This window comes from Sinocyclocheilus anshuiensis, unplaced genomic scaffold (genome assembly GCF_001515605.1).
Source record: "Sinocyclocheilus anshuiensis isolate Anshui unplaced genomic scaffold, SAMN03320099.WGS_v1.1 scaffold334, whole genome shotgun sequence".
NCBI lineage: Eukaryota > Metazoa > Chordata > Actinopteri > Cypriniformes > Cyprinidae > Sinocyclocheilus > Sinocyclocheilus anshuiensis.
Window position 1 is genome coordinate 750,236 of NW_015546055.1, and position 11,305 is coordinate 761,540.

Here is an 11,305-nt window from a genome sequence, read left to right on the forward strand (position 1 = left end):
TTTATTATATTATTTATAGAATTTCCATTCATTCTCAAATAATAAAATAAAAATAATGCAACCATTCAGATTAAAAAGTGTACAAAAATTATTTCTAAATAATTTGGATATTGCTATTAACCATGACAACAACAACTATAATAATAAACAATATTATTGTTAATAATTTAACAGTTTTATCTGTAATGAATTGCTTATGTTATGTATATTTATTTGTTTATTATGTTAAAATGCAGAAACAAATTTTAATTGTATTATTATTATTATATTATTATATTACTATAAAAAGATTAACTATTAACAAATAGATACTTTATTAAAAATCTTAATTTAATAAATTACTGTTAAATTAATTAATATGACTAATTATTAGTAGTGTATTACTAATTATTATTGTTATTAATAATAATAATAATGTGCATCTGCTTTTTGTCACAATAAATAAACATTGTTAATAATTTTAATCTATTTATTTGTTTATTATGCCAAATTTTATTTTGCCATAATACAGGAACAAAACAGGTATGTGTAATTTAGGTTAACATAAAACAATGTGTAGTGGTACTATGACATAAAATCTTTTTTTTTTCCCAGTCCGTATGAGCTGTCTAAGGCCTGAAGTACTAACAGACCAGACATTTAACTTATTGAGAGTTATGTTACAGTAGTATAGTAGGCCTGATTAAAGAAAAAAGGCAGGGCAAAGTGTGATGTCACAGAAGCTGATGATGCATTCTGCCTAAGCGCACTGTGATTGGCGGTCAGGTTCTGCCTGTGTTAATGTGAAAGGATTTAGGACACCAGTCAATGCCTCCCATGGCAAGATCACATGATAACTGCCACTTTTTTTTCTCTCTCAGTCAGTCTCCCTCTTGCATTCTCCGCAGCTATTTTCAGTGAAGGTCACTGCGCTCACGAGTGCAGACGCAGCTGGTTAGAAACGGACTTTTCATCACACACCAGTGCTGACTGGCGCAGAGGACAGGAAGATGGAGAATGCCAGTACGAGCAGGGGAAACAGAGACAGGAAGAGAGATCTGCATTCCTTTTCCTTTACCTAAACTTACATAAATCATATTCAGACATGAAATTTATTCTAATACCAATCCATCCATAATATATTAGATCTTACGACCAACATGTAAAATAACAGACAAACTTATTGTAACCCAATTACATAACACTCTACAAAATAGTTACAACTGTAAGCTAAAACACACATAACCCTACAGACGATCATTGCATTAACTCTATGCATTTCACCTTTGTGCTGTTGTGCATGGCATTGTTGGTTGACCCAGGCGGAGGTTCTGTATTATTGACTAAGGTAATAATGCTCTTCAGGTTCAGCGTGACACAGATTGGATTGGCTTTCTGTCACCCGCTGAATAATTTAAGACTTTCTCTGGCATGATTGGAAAATTATTTACACGCTCGCGGGATCCATTAACAAGCTCATAATGGAGCATTGTGAACAGAGAGAGCTGGCAGACAGGAATGTCAACTCACCTGAGTTACTGAACACCTGTTTATTTATAATATTCTGAGATCCAGCAGAAATTTATCCCGTTTTGACATTATCTATGCATCATGATGCTTCTATTGACTATGGTGGTCTTGATCTCCAAGTTCAAGTGAAAATTTCAGGATGAGAGATGCTTCAAGCTATGTTAAGAGGAAATGAAAAAAAGATTAACTGTGCAGAGGGAGGATGGGTGGTTTCCATGTCTCAGTAAGAGAAGAGTATTAAATGTTCTGCCTCTGGGGTAATCAGCTGAGTTGTGTTGTGTCCTCCTTATATTCCCTCTGACAGAGCAGAGATCTGACCAAACACACATATAGAGGTCCGTGGTGCAGGATCAAAGTGACACAGCTGCTAAAAATTTGAAATATTGCCACTCATTACAGCTGGAGCGTGTAATTTTTTTACAGAGTTAATATATTTCCTCCTAACCCAGCTTAATGTGTAGAGACAACTATAAGTAAGCCATTTGAGGGTTGATTTCCCTGGAAACTGTAAACATTGTGGCACTTTTATCATTGCTCAGTTTAATTCACATGTCATCTATACCACTTGGGTTAATCTGAATTTAATGTTCAGCATGTACCTGTCCTTTCCTGTTCACGCCGATGATTCCAGATGTGGCTTCGTGGGGTGCCGTCACAAAAATGGTCTCCCCGCTGATTCGGTTCATGTAGATGCAGGTGCCCGTCTCCAGGTCATACAGATGAATGTAACCGTATTTAGTGACGAGAAATACAACGTCCTGTTTGGAGCTGATCTGTGTGACAAGAAATTTGTTGGTGGTCAGTTCAAATCTGGATGAATTTACATTAATGTTCAAAACATTGGAGTTGGTAAGATTTTTTGTTTTTGTTTGTTTAAAATAATTATCTTATGCTTAAAAGGCTGCATTTATTTAATCAAAAATACAGTAAAAACTTAATATTGTATCAGTACTATTAAAAAATTATCTTTGAATATATTTTATAGTGTAATTTATTCCTGATAGCAAAGCTGAATACTCAGCAGCCATAATACCTGTCACATGGTCCTTCAGAAATCTTTCTAATACGCAGATTTTTTTTTCAGGATTCTTTGATGAAAATTAAATTCAAAAGAGCAGCATTTATTTGAAAAAGATGGGACAACCAGTAAAGGAGGAAGGAAGAAACAAAGTAATGTCTCTTTCACTGGAAAAAAAGTCCAAGAATCCACATACCTGCATGGCAACGGGGAAGTCATTCTGTGCTTCTGGAGGGAAGAACACATCCACAGCTTTCTTTATGAATGGCTGGTTTCCGGTCGGTGGTGTCCCCACTTCAATAATGTGAAGCTGAATAATGAATTCTTTTGTTAATTTCATGTTGTGAAGTAATACACACAAAATAATGCAAGTATAAGTGACAAATTAAGTGATCATCAATAATCAGCTCTGGAGAATAATTAAAAAAAGATAATGTTGTTTAATAATATTATTAACATATACCTCTGAAACTAAAACTAGCAAGCAACATGGCCTCTTCCTCAAAAACTGTAGTTAACACCCAAAAAAACTTTCCAGACCACTTCCTCTCTTATTTAGACAACTGTGTTAGGAATACTGGCAGTTTACGCCTCTTTGCTGAATAAAATGTTTCTAGTTAATGCAATTAAATGTGATTAAAAACCATCTGGAAACACACCTTTCCTCCTGCCTGACCTCGCACAGCGAAACAGAAGAGAGTGGATTCTTCTGCATTTCCCTCCATTTTGAACTGGCCAAAGGCAGCAGCGTGACCCTCGATAGGCTGTGACACCTTCCTGTCAACTGAGTATAGCTGCATGGCACCAACAACTCTGTTTTGCTGTAACAAGAAACATAATACTTGAGAGATTTGGAAAAACGCCCTTGATTCAGTATGCAACATTTGACTGAAAGAAAGACAGATAAAGACTTAAGGAAATAAAATACTACTACAACTAATAATAATAAATATATAAATAATAATAAAGTTAATAAGTTAAAGAAAACAAATGAAAATAAAGAAATGATTAATTAAAATGAAAGCAAGAAATTAACAAAACATCTCAACTTAAGCATGTGTGTGTCTAGAACAAGAGCAATAGGTATGTATAATTCTAGACCAAAAACCCAGAATGATTATTTCAAATGCTTATGACACCTGAGCAGAAATGCCAATGAGCAGCAGCCACTTCTGCTTGGCATCGGTGCGGTAGTTGATGATTTGACAGCCTGCCAGGCTGGAATGTCTGTCAAATACTTTGACTGGCTGAGAGTCTCCCTCCATGCTCCAATGATAGACTGCATTATCCGTCACCAGGGCAAGACTGTTAAGAGAGATCCACTTCCAGAAAGTGACATCATCAGTCATGGTGTGGGCTTTCATCTTACTCTTCATCTCGATGTTAAAGATCTGCAGGGTTTTGGCAGCTGCGAGGAATAAAGAGGAGAAACACCATGAAGAAAACATTTTACATTTACACCCATAAAACAATTTAATTAGATTACAACGACATCAGGGTAGAAATATTGTCAGTCATGGCTGGAAGTGCATCAGGCAAGCCCACCTTGACAGCTCTTTCAGCAGTTAAGACAAATGAAGCAAAGCAATCAAAAAGCGAGTCTAGAGATTGATTGTGAAAGGAACACAATTTGGACAGCTGAAATTAAACACCAGAGACTGATTTCATCTTAGCACAAGGCTTACTGGACACTGTGACTTGCGAATAATGCGTGTTAAGGGAAAGGAAAACTTGGCGGCAACTCACCTGAATAACTTCCAACCCATTATTTATAAAAACACTAATCTATGTGGTGAATTACTACCTGCAGGCCCCAGTTAATCGGAACTTTGTGAATCAATTCAATACAATTAAGACAAGGATCACAGTATAATATAAAGGTTTCTAAAGTCAACATGAAATGCACCCGCTTTTACTTTCCCAACATGGTTTTAGAACCAGCTTTCGAGGAGACCATTTGACCAGGATGTGGAGGCTGAAAGTCAAGTTCACTCAAAAGTTATAGATTTTCCCCCCAATTCGATCATTATTTGCTATTATTTTAGTAGCGTTCACAATAACAAAAATCAATGTTGAATTATTGCATAAAGTCGGCGCCGATAGCCGACTTTAAGCAGCATCGGTAAGCAGCATGCCGATATGTAGCGCCATTGCGCTTCGGGCGTCCCGAGTTAAGAGTCCCGGCTCACAGACCTTTTGCCATCCCCCTCTCTGTCTTCCACTTCGCTTCCTACTGTGCTATCTACATAAAAGGCATAAAATGCCAAAAATACTTCTTAAAAAAAAAACTATTGCATAAACCATTGGCAAGATTTTAAGATGTTCATGTACAACAGCCGTCCGATACAATGCCTAAATATTGGCGATTGGTTGTTTCTCCAGTCTCTGCAATTTAGACATCAGCAGAAATGTAAAGATGTTTCAGAGATAAAGCAAGTTATTACATTTTATTCAGACACTTAGAAACTTGATTTATTTTTGTTTTTTAATAAAACGTACATAAATAAATCACAAAAACAAGTGTATTAAGGAATTAAAATGTCAATTTTTGAGCTCATCTTGACTTCAAAACAGCTTGCTGGTCATTTTCTCTGTGCTGGCATTATTGAAGTCGTGATGAAACGGAAGTAGTGACAGATTGTTTCTTCCGTATTATGATACACATCTGGGAGACACAGATTATCGAAAAAAGGGAAAAAATGTAGGGCAAGGTCAGGTTCTACTCGTCGGTTGTTGATTGGTGTGACGAGTGGGGGCGGGGTCGAGAGCCGTGGGAACGGAGCGAGGCCGGTGGAGTAATTGATAATGAGCGACACCTGCACCACTCACCGGTCTCGAGTCTCACGGAGGAGCTCCGGAAGGATAAAAAGGAGTGACGACAGTGAAAGGGAGAGAGGACCAGGCCTGGACTTTATTTTGTGTTTTGGTTTTGTTTGTGCGCGACAGTCGTCCGCGAGGGGCTGTCGCCCTATTTTGTGTTTATTTTATTAAAGTTTGTTTAAATGTCCGCCGGTTCCCGCCTCCTTCTTCCCGAACTACGAACTTTGTTACAAAGACAAACACCACAACAATGTTCCACATACAGTAATAAGTCCTCTGCAGTCATTATCACTACAATCACTAATTGAGTCGTAAGATTCCATTTAAATGAAATGGGAGAGAATGAGACCACAGTTTCATACATGAGAGACATGAAAATAGAGCCAGTTTCAGTGACCTGGGGGCATATTACAGAAATATCTTAACTTTAGAATCCTATCTTATCTGTTAAATAACCATGGCAATTTCAGTTAGGACCTCATTTAGGACAAAAGCTATTACAGAATAACATTTCCAAAGTGCATAATCTTATCTTAACTACAGATAGGAAAAAGTTATTACAGAAGCATCCTATCTCGACAAAAAATTCTAAAAACTGTCTTAACTTTAGGATGGATAAAAAGGAGGGGTGATGACAGTGAAAGAGGAGAGAGGACCAGGCCTGGACTCGAGACTCGAGACTCGAGACCGGTGAGTGGTGCAGGTGTCGCTCATTATCAATTACTCCACCGGCCTCGCTCCGTTCCCACGGCTCTCGGCCCCGCCCCTCTCGTCACAGTCTTGTTGCATCGCCGATTGCTTTGTACATTGTAATGGACTATTTCTTTTGATAGCAGAAGCTTTAAAGGAATAATTCACCCAAAAATGAAAAAATGCTGAAACTGTTCTCGCCCTCAGGTCATCCAAGATGTATATGAATTAGTTTCTTCATCTGAACAGATTTGGAGAAATTGAGTATTACATCACTTGCTCACCAGTGAATCCTCTGCAGTGAATGGGTGCCATCAGAATGAGAGTCCAGACAGCTGATAAAAACATTACAATAATCCACAAGTAATTCACATGACTCTAGTCCATCAATTAACACAAGCTGCGTATTTGTAAGAAGCAAATCATCATTAATATGTTTTTAACTTCAAACCATTGCTTTTGGCTAAAATACGAGTCCACTGTCCTTAATTCTCCAGTCAAAAAGTCGTCTCATCTGAATCTGGAGAGAAATATGCACAGATCAAGCACTGTTTATAGAACAGCACTGTCCAGAACAGTTCTAAACAAATATGTTAGTGGATTTTGATGTGAGAGGACAACAGGGTCATTATCAATTACTCCACCGGCCTCGCTCCGTTCCCACGGCTCTCGGCCCCACCCCCACTCGTCACAATTGGATTGTGAGATGTGGCCGTTACGCTTAAAAATGGAGGAAGATCTGAATGCCAGTTTGAAAGGACGGGTTTAAGTGGCCAATGATTGGAAAAGTGCTACATTTGTCAGAGATAAGTCTGCAGTTTTCACAGAAAGACTGAGTCTGATCAAGGTTACAAAAAAAATAAAAATAACGTATACATGCATGAATCATTCACACTAAGACCAATAACATGCATTTGGAACATAGATTGGGTGAATTTTCATTTCATGCCGACTTTAAATTCTTAGTAGAACTAGTCTAAGATTGCAGGCTGTTGTGAAGCTGATTACTGCAGAGGTCAGAATTTAGTCTATATGCATCGACAGAAGGTATATGAATCCACATTCAAGACTCTCTCAACATAATAAGACAGATAAAATCCTGCTTTCGTGCATCTAACTTAATATAGAGTGCCATTCCAACCAAGCTCTAACTTAAGACTTTAATTAATTGGTTCATATGTGTTTATATGCAGTGTGAACAAAGGCCAAATGCAGCATCGAGCAAGTCAAGATTACATCAGGTTAAAATATTGCTCAGGAAATGTGCTGGTTCATACAGGATATTGTGAACCCAAAATAAGCTAATAAAATGGTCTGTAGCCACAAACAAGCAATCGATTAAAGGCTAATCTAATTTTAAACTGCGACAGTGACTGTTCTGGCTCTCCAATGCAAGCTATTCACTGCTCTTTTTTTCTCTATGGAAAAGGCAAAGCAAACTGGTTTGTTACAAATAAAATTTGTTCAATCAGAAAATTAGATTTATTATTCCTTGCCACCTAGGACTCCAGACAAAAAAAAAAAAAAAAAAAATCAATTAAGGAGCCATTTACTCCCTACAAGAAACAAAATTAGCCGCCAAAATATTATTTTAAGTGCCACAGAATAAATGTGTTTTATATATTTTTTTAACACTTTAACATTTCAGTCATACTGTTATGTGTTTATGTCTCATCTTTTCTTGTCTTTATCAGCATTTTAATCCATCTTGTAGATGTCCTGGGAACTAAGGTTCACTTAAAATGGGAACTAAACATCTTTTCCAACTTGAGAAATATATAGTCACAAAGAATTGCTTATTACACAGAATATGTGCCAATATCATGGACCATAACTATGTCAGCATCACTTGGCCTTTGAGTGTATTTTGGGCTCCTCTTCAATGCATCCTATAAATGTTGTCATATGTCTTGCACACATCCAGTCTATTTTTCTTCATTAGTAACATGCAGTTATATAGAAGGTGTTGAATTTTATTTTTAGCTCTTTGCATTCTCTCTTATCATGTAGACAACAGGTTAAGTAAAAATAAGAATATTCCATATAGCGTGTATATTCAGCAAAATGCTCCTCTTTAGTTATTTTTCTAGCTGACTAATGAGCTTATGGATGCCGAATGGTTATTCTGAGGTTAACGATTGTTATGTGGCATTGTTTACATGCTTTACAAGTTTTCCGCAGTTTGAACTGAATGAGCGATTGCTTGAGACATTTCAGTAAGTTTTACTGTAAGCTATCTTATAATATATAGTACCTTTTGAAGTTTATTTCGTACTACTGCAATAAAGAGAAAGAATGACGTGTTCACATGCTGCTTGAACTGAGGCGCTAAAGCGATCGCTCATGCCGCATTAAGGAGTGCCAAAACAGTATTTATTGTTTGAATTTCGTTATGAATTTGGCAGAATTTTAAAGCTGATGCTTTGTTTATTAAAAGTCAACAGAGCACAAAGCTTATCACGATTATTGGACGGCAAGTGCCGTTAATCTATGGACTGGAGTCATCTGGATTACTCGTGGATTATTGTGATGTCATGAAATTCATTTAAATTTCATGGGGAAAAAAAAGAAATTCATAGAGGTTTTGGAACCACATTAGGCTAAGTAAATAATGACAGATTTTTCACTTTTTAGGTGAACTGTTCCTTTAAGTGCACATGGGTGTGTGTTCAGTGTAGTGTGCGGCCATCTCATTGCTTGCTCTGTAGTAGCAATTCCTCTGTGTAAACATGCTATAAATACTCATTAGTAAAAACAAGAGGATGTCACAAACACAAAGAGCAAGAGTGCAACACCTCGCAGCAACAATAACAAGAGTAGCTAATTTAATTAGCACCATAAAACAAGTTAAAAAAAAGCCAGCGCCCGTCCTCTTCTCATTCATCCTTAATGATGGAATTAATCAGCAGTGTCTTTACGCATCTAATCTTAGAGGACACAATCTTTATTATTCTCTCTCTCCCCACTTTGGCACTTTTTGTAAATCAGTCCACACTTTTGTCATTGTGTAATGTCTGAAAGACCCAACAAACCACCAGCCTGCCTGTAAAACCTGGTGTCATATTAATTACCTCCTCTGATTAGATTAGTAATAAGTCTTAGGCTGCTACAGAGACAGCTAATGATCATTGGCAATTACTTGATTCAAATGAGCTCCACCTTAATGAAGTCAGATTGTCGCACCTCTTCTGTTGTTCAGTCATTGCCAGTGAAGACAGACTGACATTATACACGGTGTTGAGAAATTAGCATGACTGTAGTTTTACATCATCTCAATACACAACCTAATCATGATATAATTTTGTAAAGAAATTCATAAAAACACTGAAACAAAAAAAGTGTCTCAATAAAGTAAACTGTAATTAGATGTAAATGGAAAACATAAAAGCTTAAGTTTAAGCTGAAGCAGCAAAATGACTAACTGACAATAAAAACTAAATCTGTTTTTGAACAGCTTTACTCAACCATGTGCTAAAGCTCATGCACAGGATTGTGGAAAATCTTTAGGAAACAAATTAACCAAATACAAGGCCTTGTAATGTTTTCCTGTGTGAAAAGATAAAGTTGGACTCACAGGTCGGTGTTTCTTCTGCAGGTGTTTCTTCTTCTTGCTGTGTGTATGGGCCAGGCGAGGGTTGTTCTCCTGGTCAGAGTGGTGGTGCTGGTGGTTGTTGTGGTTGAGTCGGTCCTTGTGTAGGTCCAAGCTCAGCCCGTTCGGCACTCGGCCGGACTTCTTCTTGCGCAGCGGTCCTGCCTGGTTCTGTCTCCGCTCATGGGGCTTCAGGGTCATGTCCTTCTGCCAGAAAAAAAAAGCAGATAGTGTAAAACACTTTTTGGATTAAACATTTTGACACATGCAGTCAAACCTGAATCTTTTACTTTTCATAATACATTTTATGGTGCAAAATTCATTAGAATGTGTTACTCTACAGAGAGGGAAAAAAATCAATGATTATAATCTTTTTTATCAAAATGTAAGAACTTTTAAGCCTCTACAATGACTTTTCTGACTACAGACTTAACTAAGGCTCAGAGCGATGTCTTATAATAATGTACACTTCTCAAGATTCAACTAAATCTCAATAAACAAAATCAAGCTTTTCTCAGACAGCATTTTCCACTATACACTACCGTTCAAAAAGTTTGGGCTCAGTAAGATTTATATAAAAAAAGAACAACAATTAATACTTTTATTTAGCAAGGACACATTCAACTGATCAAAGGTGACAGTAAAAATGTTTGTTGTGTTTCTAAAGATTTCAATTTCAAATAAACGCTGTTCTTTTGAACTTTATTCATCAAAAAATAAAAATGTATCATGGTTGCAACCAAAACATTAAGCAGCACAACTGTTTTCAACACTAATAATAATGAGAAATGTTTCTTGAGCATCAAATCAGCATATTAAAATGATTTCTGAAGGATCATGTGACACTGAAGACTGGAATAATGGCTGATTGAAAATTCAGTTTTGCCATCACAGTAATAAATTATATTTCAAAATATATTGAAATAGAAAACAATTTTAAATTGTAATAAAATCTCACAAGATTAACGTTTTACTGTATTTTTGATCAAATAAATGCAGCCTTGTTGAGCAAAAGACACTTCATTACAAACATACCAACCCCAAACTTTTGAACAATAGTGAATATTCGTTTTTACTCTAAAATATGTAATATTATGCGTAGTGCTGGGCGGTATACCGGTTCATACCGAATACCGGTGTTTATTTTTGTTATATGAATTTTTAAAATACTGCAATACCGGTGTATGTCGCTTAAACAACGTTTGGAACGCGACACTGTTTGAAAGGGGTCCCTTTTCACTGTTGCACTGTGGTGAGGGAACAGCTGTATGTGTTACTAAGCGTGAAAGTTCAGAAACCGAAGCTGTAGAACTAATAGAACGTGATGACACCGAAGAACTCATCCACAATATCCACATTGACCGCCACAAATATCCACCGCCCCCTGCCATCAGCTCCCGCATCTCACACACACGAGCGCGACTTTAGCACTAGATTTAGCAACTTTCAGACCCTTTTAGCGGCTTTTTTCCATAGAATATTCATACTGACAAACCTAGCGACTTTTTTGGATAAACCTTAGCTATGGTTCAGTTGGAAGATTTCGCCAGTGCTGTCCCGCGAACGCGAGGTCTGACTTTCCCGGAGAAGTGTCTCCTCTCTCGTGTGTGTTCTGTGCAGTGAGCGGCAGAGAAGCAGCGCTTTCAGTTGGCCGCACCGCAGCCGACTCGTCAATAAAT

General features: G+C 37.2%; 1 protein-coding gene across 2 annotated transcripts in view; it reads right to left on the bottom strand.

Moving 5' to 3' along the window:
- The window catches only part of LOC107699264 (clathrin heavy chain 1-like), a 44,415-nt gene that overhangs the window by 18,905 nt on the left and 14,205 nt on the right, over positions 1-11,305 (bottom strand). For both annotated transcript variants that reach the window (XM_016500464.1, XM_016500465.1), the window contains 4 exons: positions 3,667-3,935; positions 3,187-3,348; positions 2,724-2,837; positions 2,109-2,282 (listed from right to left, as the gene is read on the bottom strand). In XM_016500464.1, coding sequence (XP_016355950.1) covers positions 2,109-2,282; positions 2,724-2,837; positions 3,187-3,348; positions 3,667-3,935 — 719 coding nt within the window. The remainder of the gene's footprint in view (positions 1-2,108; positions 2,283-2,723; positions 2,838-3,186; positions 3,349-3,666; positions 3,936-11,305) is intronic.